This window comes from Phocoena sinus, chromosome 1 (genome assembly GCF_008692025.1).
Source record: "Phocoena sinus isolate mPhoSin1 chromosome 1, mPhoSin1.pri, whole genome shotgun sequence".
Classification (NCBI taxonomy): domain Eukaryota; kingdom Metazoa; phylum Chordata; class Mammalia; order Artiodactyla; family Phocoenidae; genus Phocoena; species Phocoena sinus.
In genome coordinates, this window is record NC_045763.1 from 10,159,618 (window position 1) to 10,176,473 (window position 16,856).

The window sequence follows — 16,856 nt, forward strand, 5'->3', positions numbered from 1 at the left end:
TCTGCTAGCTGACAACTATGGAAGTCAGGATTCCATCCTCCCACGGAGACTGGGAGAGAGGCCCTATCTTCCTGATAATTACTTTTCAAAGGAATCTTCCCCAGGCCCTAGAGAAGACACCCCTGAGTTGTAGGAGGTACATATACATCTCAAAGGGACAGAGGAAGGATTAACAGTTGTAGATCTCTAAGAAATGGAGACTGGAGTCTACGTCGGGTGTTGGCTAGAACAGTAGTAAATTTTCTTGGCCTCCTGGAGCTTGCCCAGGCAGGCATTTGATGGGGGGCTAGGGTCTTCCTAGGGACAAGGCCTTATGCTCCTAGAAGCCCTGCTAGGATTTGGTCCTCTCCCAGTGCAGGGATTTGGACAGAGTCCTTAGTTCTCACCAGGGACCCTTTTCCTGGCCCCTCACCCTGAGCTGGCCCCTGCTCTGGGTTCCCCAGGCACTGGCGTTCCCTGGAGTAAATTATCACATTATTGTGATCACTTGTTTTATTTGTGTCCTCTGATGGAAAACTGCCTGTGATGAGAGCTTGTTTGTCCTGTGCTGCTGTATGTCCAGTGCCTGGCCAGGGGGAAACACTTAAGAAATGTTGAATGAATTAATGAATGTTTAAATGAATGAATGAGTCCCAAGTAAGAAGCATCTAAGACAAGGTGGATTTAGGCAGAACAAACTGGGGGAAATGAGGGGAAGGTGAAAAGCCAGACAACCTGGGAGCCTGTTACACTCTCTTTAGAACCAGAGAGAAGTGAGGTTTGACAAATGTGTCAGATGATGGTTTGAGGGGCATGGGACCTGCAGGCATTTAATGCCCCACCTGGACTTCTGTCCTGGGCCAGGCAGCTCCATGCTGCCTTTCCCTGGATGTGGGAGTGACAGCAGGGACCAGAAATGAATGAGTCAGTTAATTCCACATTGCACCAGCTCTCCCCTCCCTCTCCTGCTATCACACTTGTTTTCCCAACAAGCACTTTAGAAGGTGCAGAATTAGTGAGAGAATAAGCTCTTAGAGGGAACTCATCAAAGGGACAGACTGATCTCCTTTGAGAGCAAATCTCTGGAAAACTGAGTAACCTGAGTGGTATACAGCCTCCTCCCTCTTGAGGCAGGTGGTGGGCAAGGACAGGTGAAAAACATCCTCTTCTTGTCCTCCCTGGGTGCAAGTCCTTTTTGCAGGGAAAGCTGTCCAAGTAATTAATAGAAGTAATTAGGGGTCGGGTGGTCACGAATGGAAATCTTTCAGTACCCAGCCACCAATGCCAAGCTTGGTCGTGCCAAGGAAAGGCGAACATGGAGGGGGTGGAGGTGGGGGGGAGGGTCCAAAGAGGAGAAGAGGCAGCCACTGCCATCGCCCCACAGGATGTGGTGATCTGAGGGGGGGCTTGTTCTCCTGGCTGTCAGACTAAAGGCAAGCTGTGAAGTCTGGGGGTGTACACCCATAATCAGCAGCCCACACCGGGCAGAGGGGAAGGATTCAGAGCTACAACAAAGATGGGCAGCTGCTAAGGAAGGAAATACAAGTGGCTCCTGACATTACTGCAGCCCAAGGTTCAGAACTGTGCCCTCTGCAAGGTGAAGAAGCACTTTAACGTACTCAGCATGTCTTGTAAATCCTTCCTTGGTTGTATTCCTCACACGTTATGTGTGGCTTTCAAGTCTTTAGAAATGGTGGAAAGTTTTCCATCCACTCACCCATCCATCCACCCACTGATCCATCCATCCAGCCACTCGTCCATTCATCTGCTCACCTACTCACCCATCCATCCACCCAATGATCCATCCATCCACCCACTCATCCATTCATCTGTTCACCTACTCACCCATCCATCCACCTTCCCATCCATCCATCCATCCATCCATCCACCCACCTCATCCATCTACTTCACAGATATTTATCAGGTTCCTGCCAAACCCACAACAGGGCTAGGCTCTGGGCATACAAGACAAACAAGACAAGCATGGACCTTGATCTTGCACTTCACAATCCAGAGAGGAGGAAACAGTACACAAGCAAGCAAACAAAACCCGAGAAGCCCACACAATGAGTCCTGTGAAGAGAATGAAACAGGGTCATAATGGGTTAGAGGGTGACAGGTAAGGGTCTCTTCAGCTAGGATGGGCAGCAAGGACTTTTTGAGAAAGTGACCTTTGAGCTAAATGACAAGAAGGAGAAAAGATCTAGGGGGAGAGCATCCCAGGATGAGGGGACAGCCAACTGCAAGGGCCCTTGACTGAAGAAGCCAAGGGGCTGAAAAGACTGAGTGATGGGGACCTGGGTGGGGGGAAGGGGAGGAGTCAGCAAACTCAGGGACCACTCACAGCAGCACCACACAATCTGAGGGCCAGCTTGCTTGCCCTCCCAATACTCATGTGAATACCCTGGTGCTCACATACCAGAAACTTTTATTACTCTGCTATTTTAATGCTCCAGTAATACTCCTCCCAAATACTCTGTTAGGACCATTTCAGTGGCTGTAGGTCAACTGCAATAAGCTGGCTTGGACCCCACCCTGGACTCTGTCCCACCTCCTCCCTCTCTTGGACTTCCTTCCTTGAGGGAGGCCACATGGTGTGGCCCTCTTCAGATGGGATACTGTGTGTTCCCCTGTTCATGCAACAGTTGAGGGCTCCTTTCTGCCAGTCCTGGTCAAGGGTTGGTGTTCAGTGATGGTGACCCACTGGCTCTGACCTCATGGAGCATCTCTGGGTACAGAGGATTCCATGGGGCAGGAGGAGACATCCACAGTGCCAGCTCAGAGCCACCTAGTGGGGATGTCCTGCCCCTGCATTTCTTTTTCTTTATCTTTCTTTCTTTTTTTTTTTTAGCACCTTTATTGGAGTACAATTGCTTTACAATGGTGTGTTAGTTTCTGCTTTATAACAAAGTGAATCAGCTATACATATACATATATCCCCATATCTCCTCTCCCTTGCGTCTCCCTCCCACCCTCCCTACCCCACCCGGCTAGGTGGTCACAAAGCACCGAGATGATCTCCCTGTGCTATGTAGGTGCTACCCACTAGCTATCCATTTTACATTTGGTAGTATGTATGTCTATACCACTCTCCCACTTCATCCCAGCTTACCCTTCCCCCTCCCTGTGTCCTCAAGTCCATCCTCTACATCTGTGTCTTTATTCTGTCCTGCCCCTAGGTTCTGAGAACCACTTTTTTTTTTCAGATTCCATATATGTGTGTTAGCATATGGTATTTGTTTTTCTCTTTCTGACTTACTTTACTTTGTAGGACAGAATCTAGGTCCAACCACCTCACTATAAATAACTCAATTTCATTTCTTTTTATGGCTGAGTAATATTCCATTGTATATACATGCCACATCTTCTTTATCCATTCACCTGTCGATGGACACTTAGGTTGCTTCAATGTCCTGGCTATTGTGAATAGAGCTGCAATGAACATTGTGGTACATGACTCTTTTTGAATTATGGTTTTCTCAGGGTACATGTCCAGTAGTGGGATTGCTGGGTCGTATGGTAGTTCTATTTTTAGTTTTTTAAGGAACCTCCATACTGTTCTCCATAAAGGCTGTATCAATTTACATTCCCACCAACAGTGCAAGAGTGTTCCCTTTTCTCCACATCCTCTCCAGCATTCATGTTTTATAGATTTTTTCATGATGGCCATTCTGACGGGTGTGAGGTGATACCTCGTTGTAGCTTTGATTTGCATTTCTCTAATGATTAGTGATGTTGAAAATTCTTTCATGTGTTTGTTTGCAATCTGTATATCTTCTTTGGAGAAATGTCTATTCAGGTCTTCTGCCCATTTTTGGATTGGGTTGTTTGTTTTTTTGATATTGAGCTGCATGAGCTGCTTATAAGTTTTGGAGCTTAATCCTTTGTCAGTTGCTTCATTTGCAAACATTTTCTCCCATTCTGAGGGTTTTCTTTTTGTCTTGTTTATGGTTTCCTTGGCTGTGCAAAAGCTTTTAAGTTTCATTAGGTCTTATTTGTTTATTTTTGCTTTTATTTCCATTTCTCAGGAGGTGGGTAAAAAAGGATCTTGCTGTGATTTATGTCATAGAGTGTTCTGCCTATGTTTTCCTCTAAGAATTTTATAGTGTCTGGCCTGCATTTAGGTCTTTAATCCATTTTGAGTTTACTTTTGTGTATGGTGTTAGGGAGTGTTCTAATTTCATTCTTTTACATGTAGCTGTCCAGTTTTCCCAGCACCACGTATTGAAGAGGCTGTCTTTTCTGCATTGTATATTCTTGCCTCCTTTATCAAAATAAGGTGACCATATGTGCGTGGGTTTATCTCTGGGCTTTCTATCCTGTTCCATTGATCTATCTTTCTGTTTTTGTGCCAGTACCATACTGTCTGGATTACTGTAGCTTTGTAGTACAGTCTGAAGTCAGGGAGCCTGATTCTTCCAGCTCCGTTTTTCTTTCTCAAGATTGCTTTGGCTATTCAGGGTCTTTTGTGTTTCCATACAAATTGTGAAATATTTTGTTCTAGTTCTGTGAAAAATGCCATTGGTAGTTTGATAGGGATTGCATTGAATCTGTAGATTGCTTTGGGTAGTAGAGTTATTTTCACAATGTTGATTCTTTCAATCCAAGAACATGGTATATCTCTCCATCTGTTAGTATCATCTTTAGTTTCTTTCATCAATGTCTTATAGTTTTCTGCATACAGGTCTTTTGTCTCCTTAGGTAGGTTTATTCCTAAGTATTTTATTATTTATGTTTATGTTGCAATGGGAGTGTTTCCTTAATTTCTCTTTCAGATTTTTCATCATTAGTGTATAAGAATACCAGAGATTTCTGTGCATTAATTTTGTATCCTGCTACTTTACCAAATTCATTGATTAGCTCTAGTAGTTTTCTGGTAGCGTCTTTAGGATTCTCTACGTATAGTATCATGTCATCTGCAAACAGTGACAGTTTTACTTCTTCTTTTCCAATTTGGATTCCTTTTATTTATTTTTCTTTTCTGATTGCTGTGGCTAAAACTTCCAAAACTATGTTGCATAATAGAGGTGAGAGTGGGCAACCTTGTCTTGTTCCTGATCTTAGTGGAAATGGTTTCGGTTTTTCACCATTGAGGACGATGTTGGCTGTGGGTTTGTCATATATGGCCTTTATTATGTTGAGGTAAGTTTCCCTCTATGTCTACTTTCTGGAGGGTTTTTATCATAAATCAGTGTTGAATTTTGTCAAAAGTTTTTTCAGCATCTATTGAGATGATCATATTGTTTTTCTCCTTCAATTTGTTAATATGGTGTATCACATTGATTGGTTTTTGTATATTGAAGAATCCTTGCATTCCTGGTATAATCCCACTTGATCACGGTGTATGATCCTTTTAATGTGCTGTTGGATTCTGTTTGCTAGTATTTTGTTGAGAATTTTTGCATCTATGTTCATCAGTGATATTGGCCTGTAATTTTCTTTCTTTGTGACATCTTGGTCTGGTTTTGGTATCAGGGTGATGGTGGCCTTGTAGGATGAGTTGGGGAGAGTTCCTCCCTCTGCTATGTTTTGGAAGAGTTTGAGAAGGATAGATGTTAGCTCGTCTCTAAATATTTGATAGAATTCGCCTGTGAAGTCATCTGGTCCTGGGCTTCTGTTTGTTGGAAGATTTTTAATCACAGTATCAATTTCAGTGCTTGTGATTTTTCTGTTTATATTTTCTATTTCTTCCTCATTCAGTCTCAGAAGGTTGTGCTTTTCTTCCAAGTTGTCCATTTTATTGGCATAGAGTTGCTTGTAGTAATCTCTCATGATCCTTTGTATTTCTGCTGTGTCAGTTGTTACTTCTTTTTCATTTCTAATTCTGTTGATTTGAGTCTTCTCCCTTTTTTTCTTGATGAGTCTGGCTAATGGTTTATCAATTTGTTTATCTTCTCAAAGTACCAGCTTTTATTTTTATTGATCTTTGCTATTGTTTCCTTCATTTCTTTTTCATTTATTTCTGATCTGATCTTTATGATTTCTTTCCTTCTGCTAACTTTGAGGTATTTTTGTTCCTCTTTCTCTAATTGCTTTAGGTGTAAGATTAGGTTGTTTATTTGAGATGTTTCTTGTTTCTTGAGGTAGGATTGTATTGCTATAAACTTCCCTCTTAGAACTGCTTTTTCTGCATCCCATAGGTTTTGGGTCATTGTGTTTTCACTGTCATTTTTTCTAGGTATTTTTTGATTTCCTCTTTGATTTCTTCAGTGATCTCTTCGTTATTAAGTAGTGTATTGTTTAGCCTCCAGGTGTTTGTAGTTTTTACAGATTTTCCCAGTAATTGATATCTAGTCTCATAGCGTTGTGGTCAGAAAAGATACTTGATACAATTTCAATTTTCTTAAACTGCCCCTGCATTTCTTACCTTCTCAGGCAGCTCTTAGGGTGTGGAGAGCCCAGCGCTTTCCCCAGTCTCAGCAGAATCTGCAGCCTCCCCCATCAATCAGGAAGGAATGCAGGTGCTGATTGGCTTTGATGTCCATATCCCCATCCTACCTGAGCCTTCTCTGGTTTGGAAGCTGGCTGGTTGCCGTGGCTGCAGGTGGTGGCAGCCCTTCCCAGGGAATCTACTTGCTTATGTTGATAAACCTGAGTGGAAACCTGAGGGAGGAGGCTGGAGAGACGGGGAAACTGGGAGGCTCTTAGGGGGTCTGGTTCTAAGCCTGGCCTATGGTCTAGTCTGACCCCACACCTGGGGCATTGTCCCCATTTCCATGGGTAATACACTGTGGTTCTGCAGGGTGAGTGAGGGATGGAAGTGTGGGATTAAAAACCTGGACAGGGCAGGGATGGTGTGGGGAGGGGCCCCCCAAGGAGCCACCGCATGGCTGATGGAGGCCACACTGCCCAGGCAAGTGTCAACCCTCAGCAGATGTGATGGATGCTTGGCGGATGCCAGTTCATGCTGGATTTCGAGCCTGAGAGAGGATCTCCATTCCCGTAAATACATAGTGTCTGTGGGCTGGGGGATAGACTGGGGTGATGGTACTTCTGCTGACTTGCAGTCAGGCTGGCAGGATCCACCAGGACAATATAATCTGAGTATTGATGTGGCCTCATGTGTATTCCTGGTGAGTGGACCCTCGGGACATGCGAGCAAAAGTGGCCTCTGACATTTATGCAGGCTCGTGAGCCCCACATGCAGCTGGGAGTGTTAGGTCACTGGCAGCGGGGCTGGGGGCTGATTACAATGTGTAGAAATGAGAACTGAGCTCCTGTGATACCTGCTGAGGTCTTCAGACTGCTGGAACTCGGCTCCTGTTATCTGATGCTGGGATTCGAGCTATGATCCTGCTGTTCTCTTTAGACAGCACCCTCTTCTATGAATGCTCAAAGATTCTGGAGGAAGATTCTGGAAGAGGAGGGAAGGTGTCCCTCCCACCGTTTCACTGTATTCTCATCAACTCTGCCAACAAGTCAGTGTTTCTCTGCTCACAGGGGAGGGCTTGAGGCTCCCAGTGGGTCCCTGGCACAGCCCAGGGCATCAGGTATGAGGATAGGTGGACACTCCACTGGAGACTGACCCTCCACCCCCGAGGGCTCCTTTTTTTTTTTTTTTTTTTTTTTTTTATGCGTTACGCGGGCCTCTCACTGCTGTGGCCCCTCCCGTCGCGGAGGACAGGCTCCAGACGCGCAGGCCCAGCGGCCATGGCTCACGGGCCCAGCCGCTCCGCGGCACGTGGGATCCTCCCAGACCGGGGCACGAACCCGCGTCCCCTGCATCGGCAGGCAGACTCTCAACCACTGCGCCACCAGGGAAGCCCCCCGAGGGCTCCTTTTGAGGCTGGTTGATGTGCGGTTGCCTCACTCTGATTATTCACAATCAGGGGCTCACTTGGGGATGGTGGATCTGTACTGGAAAAGCACTCCCAGCTCTGGTACCAAAGATCTCCAGAGAGCAATTGAGTTCATGACTAACGTCCTGAGCATTCATGTGACGTTTTACCAGAAAAGCACATTGTATGTTTTCCAAGGATGTCTCACTTATACCCTGGAAAGACATGTTTTCATAAAATGGATCATGTTTGAAAACAACAGAGAACAATGTTCCTCTCTGTTTTTAAAGATTCTTTTATGTGGAAAAATAATGTAAAGTTTGGATGTGTGTTCATTAGCCTGGAGTCTTAAAGAACAAGGCTACCTTGTTGGTTGCAGGCAAATGAAATCCACAGGGGTCTGCTTTGGGGAGGTTTCGGTGAGAGTAGACCACTTTGCAAATAATAAATCACTTAACCTTCAAGGTCATTAGAGACCACTAAAAATAATTTTATGGCCAAGGCCCAGGGCCTGCAGCTGACTCAGTAGGTGGTGGTGAGATGTTAAGGAAATAGAGCCTTGATGTGTTCTAGGGTCCAGTTAAGTGTAATAAGGGTGTAAAAACCACCTGTCTCCAGCCACTGACTGCACCTAGAGTTCAAGCCCATAGCATTGGTGGGCGGATGAGAAGGAAAGGAGAAGGGGGAGGGAGAGGAGGAGAAGGAGGAGGATGGGGGGAAGCATGGGTGTTCAGTACAAACCTCTCCATCACTAGGGAAAGCAATCAGCGTGCATGCATTTTTCAGCCTTTCTGTATAAAGGCTTCTGTGGACCAGCCCCATAGGGAAGAAGCGATATTCAGTTCTAGAGCCAGAGCCAGGTTGTGTGGCCACCCTTTGGTCTCTACTGTGGTACCCAGGCCTACCTGTATCATCTGTGAAGCCAGGACCAGAGTACAAATACCCTCCACACACCCATATCTAAACATTCATAAGTCATAAAGATAAACTGCTAAGAAAACGTTCCACCCAGCTACCTTGACAAAAATACCTTCCTAATGACTTGGAAGACCAGGTTTAAATGATGAGTCTTGAATTCCTGGAAATCTGCACCAGAATATGGCAGTGTGGGGAGAGCTGAGCCGTATGACCTTCCCCTTTCTCTTCCCAGCCCTGGCTCCATCCTGAGCCTCTAAGGGTCTTGTGTACCCATATGTGGATACCTCAGCCTACACATCCAGCCTCTGTTCACATGCCCAGCCAACATCCACTGCCTGGCCGCTCAGTTCACCCTGGAGGAGGGATGCTGGGAAGGGGCCCACCCCTGAGCTTGGGGTCATTTGTGCAGAGAATTCTGGGATCCTGAGGATGTGCTAAAATAGCATACTGGTGCTGGGTGGGTGTGTGCCCTTGGCCTCACAGATTCTTTACCCCAGAGGAAGAGGACAACTGGAGGAGAGCTGGAACTGGGCCCTCTAAAGCACTGGACCCAAATAAGGGCCCATTGCTCAGGTCCAAGGGCCATGCTGGTGGTTCCTGCTGTGTTCACGATGAGATGAATTCATTTGTGATGCTGCCAGAACCTTCTGGTCATCAGATCTTAAGGAGAGCAAGGTGGTAAGACAAGATACTTTGGTGGTTTTGATTCTCCTGAATGCATCTGAGATGTTGAATTTGAGGCTTAAAATAAACTCATTCTGGGTGCACCTAGCAAGTGCAGGTTGCCTTTCCTGGAGTCTAGCATACAACCCCAGGAAATGTGCCATTCTGTGCTGTCCCTGCCAGGCCAGCTCCTGCTGACCTGAGAAGGGAATATGCAGTTGGGTGTAGAGAGGGCGTGCAGTGGTCAGAGCACAAAGCCTACTCCATCACTAACTAGCTTTGTCCCACCAGGTAAGTTATTCCCAAGACCAAATCAGATCTCTCAACGACCATATGGAGGTGATGGATCCATAAAGGTGAGACAATAATGGTACCTGCCTGTAATGGTTTATTTTACATGTCAAGTTGGCTGTGCCACGGTGCCCAGACGTGAGGTCAAACATTATTCTGGATGTTTCTGTGAGGGTGTTTTTAGATTAAATTAACATTTCAATCAGTGGACTTTGAGTAAAGCAGATTGCCCTCCATAATGTGGGTGGGCCTCATCTAATAAGTTGAAGGCCTTAATAGAATAAAAGACTGACCGCCCCTGGGCAAGAGGGTGTGTGCAGCAGATGCCTCCAGATTTGAACTGCTACATTGGCTCTTCCCTGGTTCTCCAGCCTGCTGGCCCGTCCTGCAGATTGTGGACTTGTGAGCCTCCACAATCACATGAGCGAATTCCTTAAAATAAATCATATATATATATATATATATATATATATATATATATACACACACACACACATCCTATTGGAGAACCCTGACAAATATACTGCCTTTACAGGGGTGAGTTGTACAAAGGGCTTCGTTCAGCACCTAGCATGGACAGTGCTCTCGATACACATGAACTATTATTATAACCGAGAGCACAGCTTTGGAGTCCTACGGCCACAAATCTGTTCTGGCTCTGTCGTGTCCTGTCATCCACCACCTTCTCTGAGCTTTGGTTTGCTCACCTATGAAACTGAGAAATGGAATATTGCCTGCCATGTCAGTAAACAAAGGATGCACAGTCATCAGTGATTGTAGCCACGGCCATGGCGATCCGGTGAGCCCTGAGGGAACTCAAGAAGGAAAAGAATACCTGCTATCTAGCAGCCATCAGACTGCAGCCACTCCCCCTCGGTGAGCCCCGAGGAAACTCAGGATATGAAAACACAGGATACTGGCCCCAGATAGGTGAGGTGCATATCAAAGGAATAATTTCAGTAAGCCCAGACTCTTGCATCTTCCCATATATAGAAAAGCACTAAATTCCTTGAGAGGTCTGGTTTTCTTTAATTAACAATAATCTTTTGACGTTCAGACTACCTACCCTTTGTTGCAAAATTCCTATATATCCTAGCTTCCCACCGTTGCCTCCTTGGAGCAGTTCTCAGGGCTACTTGAGATGCTGCCTCCCCGGCTTGAAGTCCTAAAAATTCCCACTGAATAAAACATAACTCTCGGGCTTCCCTGGTGGTCCAGCGGTTGAGAGTCCGCCTGCCGATGCAGGGGACACGGGTTCGTGCCCCGGTCCGGGAGGATCCCACATGCTGCGGAGCGGCTGGGCCTGTGAGCCATGGCCACTGAGCCTGTGCGTCCAGATCCTGTGCTCCACACACACACACACACACACACACAAAAACCCTAAAAAACAAAACTCTCAGTTTTTAGGTTGCGCAGTTTTTTTCAGTCGACAAAATGAGGATGATAGCAGCTCTCCACCTGAGCTGTGAGTATGCTTAAGTAGAGCTCAGCTTTTTAGAGTTTCTAGTACTGTGCCTGGAATTCATTTGTTTGCTCGTTCACCCCCCATGCATACTGGTTGTGCCACTACTGTTCAAACTCTGGAGACACAAAGGGTCTGAGTTCCTGCCCTTGGGGAGCTCATGTTCTAGTCCAGAAAAGGTAGACAATAAACATGTAAACAAACAGGTGGGATAACTTCACACCATGGTACGTGCTGTGCAAACATAATACAGGATGGCGTGATAAGAGTGGCTCTGAGGAGGTGACACTCGAGACCCAAATGACACTAGTGGAGATCTGGGAGACGGGGATGTCCGGGGCGCAGAGGAGGCCCTCAACTGGTATGCAGCATTACCATTGCTGTTAATGATAACTTGAGATGCTACAGCAACAGAGAGCACTAAATCATCGCCTGCTGCTTGTGCAATGTCACTTCTCAAAGGCGTTTCCCCAGTTGAGCTGTGGCTCCTGGTCAGTATATTTCCTTGGATTTGACCACAGATGTCCCTAACGTCCCCATGTCCCCAGTGTTTCACGGGAACTTTATATCCAGGAGATGACTGTTTCAACTGCCAATACTTGAAAACTCTTCTTCTTCCCCCAGATCACGTTCTTTTCAAAACTCTAGGTTGCAGTCCGCAGAAGTGATGGTTAATTGGCACCCAGCAAGCCTTGCTCACTCATTCATTCAGTAAATGACCACCGGCCCCTACACTCTGCAGGGTGTCTTCCGAGCAAAGAGCTGAGCCTGCTGACCACAATGAACCACTTGAAGTGGACCGAAGGATTAAAATAGACTTATTAAGAGGGAATTCATCTATCAGAACATATTATAACAAGGGTCTGGTGCTGTTTCCACAACTTGGGGTACCACCTCCCTAGAATTCTGGGAGAAACACAGTGTGCCTTTGGTGGGGGCCCAGTTGGATCCAGGGCCTTTAGTTGTGTCCCTGGTAGGATGCTCCTGGGAATGGCGATTGGAGACTGTGACGACAGACCGTAATTCCAACCCCACACAAGTCTCAGCTGAGTCTGTGGCCAGGCTGGGGAGGTGCTGGTGTTAGATTGTTTCGTGTCCTCTGAGCCCTCGGCCCCCTATTCCATGGTCTTTTCTATCTCCCCTATGATGGCCCAACATCAGTGCAGTTCTCTCTCCTGATTGAAAACTGTCTCCAGGAACCTTCATTCACAATAAGGTACAAATGATGGCTGGAACCTTTCGACAGGAATTCGAGCAGCAGCTAATGTTTCGTGACGACCATTTTGTTTGCCTGTATTGTTTCCTCAATGGAAGCGTTACCTGCACTGAGGGTGGGGCCCACGGAGGTTGCCATGGAGTCTGGGAAGATGCTGGCCCACTTCTCCATTTGCCCAGCAACTCTGAGAAGACAGCCCCTCTGAGCCAGGGGTCTCCTCCACTGGAGCCAGCAACGCTGGGCGCTAGAAAGGTGACCGGGAGTCTCCTCGAGGGTGAAGAGGAGAAAGAAGAGTAGAGACAGAGAGTGGAAGAGGAGGAAAGGAGAGAAGGGGAGAGGGAAGAAAGGAGGTGGGAGAAGGAGGCAGGATTCAGCTCAAAACGACCCTATCAGAGGCCCCTGAGTGACGGCTGATTTTATGCATCAATTTGACTGGGTCATAGGGTGCCCAGTTATTTGGTTAAACATTCTTTCTGGGTGTGTCTGTGAGGGCGTTTCTGGATGAGATTAGGATTTGAATCTGTAGACTGAGTAAAGCAGATCCCCCTCCCCAAAGTGGGTGGGCAGCACCGAATCCATCGAATCCATCGGGACCTGAATAGAACAAAAAGGCGGACAAAGGAGGAATTTCTCTCTCTCTCTCTCTCTCTCTCTCCATCTCCATCTCCATCTCCCTCTCCATCTCTCCCTCCCTCTCCCTCCCTGCTCCCTCTCCCTCTGCCTGACTACTTGAGCTGAGTTTTCTCCTGCCCTCAAACTAGAACTTAACCATTGCCTCTCCGGCTATCAGGCCTTTGGACTCAGACCTGCACCACCAGCATTCCTTGGGTCTCCAGCTGGCTGGCTGCAGACTGTGGGGCTTCTCAGTTCCCATAACTGCCTGAGCCAATTCCTTGTAATGCAGATAGATGGATAGACAGACAGAGCTCCTATTGATTCTGTTTCTCTAGAGAGCCCTGCCTAATACACCCATCCATCCACTCTTGACCGGTTCCTCCCACTTACTCTCTGTCACAAGACCTCATTTCTTTCCTTCATGGTGCTTATCACTACCTGCAATTATAGTTTTGTTTACTTGTTTGTTTTATATTCTACCCATAAGATTATTGAGGCCCAAGCGAGCCGGGGCCCCACCTTCCTTCTGGAAGGTGTATCCACAATTCCTGGACCAGGGCACTTAGAAAGCACTCAGTAATTCTTTGTGGAGGCAAAGATGTAAGAGAGCAATGAGGAAGAAACATAAGGAATATATTATGGGAAACAATGGAAAGATGCTTCCCCAAATATCCCAGGAGCTTCTCACCAGCCCCTCGTCTAAGTGTCAGTCCCCAGCAAGGTCCAACGCTGCCGATACCCATCATCTTGCATCAACCTGCTGGGTGCATGGCATTGTTTCATACTGTCTCTGAACCAAAGTGCTGCAGTCCACATCCTGGAAAACACTGCCTGTCACAGCCTATGCTCCAAAGAATGTCATACACACCCTAAGGCCACTGATGGAGGTTCTACAGAAGCCAAGTCCCAGTTTTTTTTTTTTGTTTTTTTTTTTAACATTTTATTGGTCCGATATAACCTGCTTTTTGGAATCCTGGCCTCCAGGAAAGTTTATCACAAGTTCTGGAGATGACAAGTCTGGAACGGTGCCAGCACAGAGAATAAACAGGCGTTATTCAGTTGAGGCGGGACTCAAGGCTGAAGGAGGTGGCGGGGCAAGATGGAAACAACTTGGCTGTGCTTCAGAGGGAAGAGTGACTCTCAGCAGAGGCCACCACAATTGTACAAAAACGACTGTTCTTCCCTTACCAGTTGCTACCTCTTAGGATAAGGATCAGGGTTTGAGTTCTGTCAACAAATGTTTTTCTGACCTGCTCACCAAAATATAACAACAAACACCCTTTGGCCAGGTCTTAGCTTTTTCCTCGGTGCCATTTTAACCAGACGTGGGGCTGTTCTCTGCGTAACACCCTAAGGTGGCCGAAGCCTATTCCAGAAGGGGCAGAAGTCCCACTCCCATGGAGACGGACCTGAACTCCAATCCCCACTGTCTAGGCTGCCGCCTCTCAGGAGGAAGGAGAAGCTGCCTGGTTCTGCGGTCCAGGTCAGAGAAATGGACGGCACAAAGTCATCTTTGCAGGTGAGAGCTGCCAGTCTTCACATCCCCTGTGCTGTTTTCAGCTGTCACCTCTGAAACCTGACTCGGTCACCTTCTCCCCACACGCACCTCAAGCCGAGAGGCAGGCTCTCCTCGGGGAATCCTTCCTGGGCTTCTTCGCTCTGCGGATTCTAAACTCTGAGATCAGAGGTCTCAGCGGGTGTGCCCAGGGGGCAAGGCTCAGAGCAGGCGCTGCTCTGGTCACTGATGGTCAATTCTTCTCCGTTTTCAGCATTTCCCTCAGAGGAGAGCCACCTGCTGGGGGTCTGGAGAGCGAGGAGGGGGTGCAGGTGGTTCAGTCGTCCTCATCCTCATCTTCGTCCTCAGTGTCTTTGTTGGGGGCACACCTCTGGAAGCACTGCACCACGGTGGCCAGAAAAAAGCTGGAGATGATGGCGGCGATGGACACAGCCACGCCAGAGAAGATGATGATGAACAGGTCTGTGAGCGAGAGGCTGAACTTGCACTCGCTGAAGCTGGCCTCCGACAGCTCTTGCAGGAATATCCTCCTGTTCTCCATGGGCAGGGAGCATTGGATTTCGTCAAGGCCTGTGAGAAAGGCAGGCAGAACGAGAGAGAGGTTTAGGCTGCAGCCCAGGATTGCCTACAAGTTAGCAAGGTGAGTGCTTACCAGGTGCAAAGCAGGCACGTGCCCCCAAACACAAAAAGGGGAAAAAGTTGACTTGAATGCAATTTAAACGTTTTCAAAAAGCCTCAGGGGAATCACATGGAAGAAACCAGAATGTGCTGGTCTCCCTTACTTTAAGGTGTGGCACTCTTGATTTTGAATCACTCAAGGTGGTGATGGAAGGGAGCATCATCTTTTTAGGGTTTAGAAGCTCTGTAGACCGTAATCCAGATCTGGTAATACCCAGCGCCCTCGGGCAGAGGGCAGGGCAAGGCTGTGGGATGCGGAGGGGCGATGCCAACCAATGGCAGTACCCTCCAGTTCGTAAGGCAGCTTCCCAAGAAGAATGCCAGCCTCCTTTCCACTGTCACCCAGGAGAAACTGAACAGAGGATCAGTGTAGCGCTGTAGAAACTCCACTCACTACCCTAGAAGGGTTTCTCCTTGGCAGGAGTGGGGAAAATAAATATGTAGTTATGATGCTTGCATGAGCTCCTCTGCGCTTCAGAATCACCTAAAGACTATACCGAAATCCAGATTCCCAGGCTCCGCCCCCTGGAGAATCCAATTCAGCAGGCTGCACTGGGACCCCAGCCTCTAAATTTTTAAAATCCAGGTGATTCTGATGCCACTGGTCCACGAAGCACACGTGAGAAACATTATCATCTAGTTGGTGAGAGAGACTGAGGGGTTTGAGAGAGAGTTCCTGGGACACCCACTCCGCTACAACCAGAAGAGCCCTTGTAAACTCTGTTTTATATATTGGGGTTCCCTTTAAGATCTCACGTGAAAAGTGTCTGGCTAATTTAAAAAGAAGTTTCAAATCCACAGGTCAAAAAAAATGTTACATCTGGGTATGTGCTGAGACAGGGCTTCATAGCAACAGCAATAAATGCAGTCTAGAGCTTACCATGGGCCAGGCATTGTTCTAAGCACTTCACACATAATAAATAGTTTAATCCTCACAACTCTGTGAGATAGGTCCTGCCATCATCCCCATTTTACAGATGAGGAAACAGGCTCAGAGAGGTAAAGTAACTTGTCCAAAGTGGCACAGCTAGTAAGTGGCCTAGCTTGGACTCTAACTCAAACCATTGCCTCCAGAGACCTGGCCTGCAGCCACTGTGCCTCCAAAAGGAACAGAAAGCAGGTGTGGGGCTGGAGAGGAAAGCCAGGAAGAGAGGGGCCAGGGGCACAGGAAGCCAACACTGTCTTCTCACGGCTGCCACCAAGAGGAGTGGTGGTGACAGCAGTTGTCGGTCACCTGGGGGTGAGGGACATGTTCCTAGTTGTAATGGATTTATGGCATTTTAGAGATACCGCTGTATGACTGCTCCTCTATCAGTTAGCGGTTCCTCTCGGGGTACCCCATCTGCCATCACGTGAAATGGGAGGGCAGCTACGAGAATTGCAGGCCGGTGAATTTTACCCCTTCTACTTACTCGTAGGAGCCTAAAGCTGAGGCTTGCCTGGGACAAAGGACCATCTGTAGATAGGGTGTCAACTAAGGTCTAAAGGATGAGATGGAAGCAGTTATGGAAGAACAGTCCGGGTAGAGAAGAAGGAAGCTGACAAAGAACTTGGAGTTCGGGGAACCATGCAGCTGGGGCATCAGAGTGAGTTCATTCAGCATGAGCTGGGGCGGGAGAGATGGGCATGTGTTGAGATGAAGCCCCTGAGAACCAGGGTCTTCAAATAAATACTATGAAGAAAGGCCCACCTCCACCCCCAATCCTGTTATGGACTGGATTGTATCTCCCCCCACCCCAA

General features: G+C 47.3%; 1 protein-coding gene across 1 annotated transcript in view; it reads right to left on the reverse strand.

Moving 5' to 3' along the window:
• Positions 1–13,639: 13,639 nt before the first annotated feature.
• The window catches only part of LRRC38 (leucine rich repeat containing 38), a 38,423-nt gene continuing 35,206 nt past the window's right edge, over positions 13,640–16,856 (reverse strand). Inside the window, exon 3 of the mRNA XM_032630941.1 lies at positions 13,640–15,008. Coding sequence (XP_032486832.1) covers positions 14,755–15,008 — 254 coding nt within the window. The 3' untranslated portion in view covers positions 13,640–14,754. The remainder of the gene's footprint in view (positions 15,009–16,856) is intronic.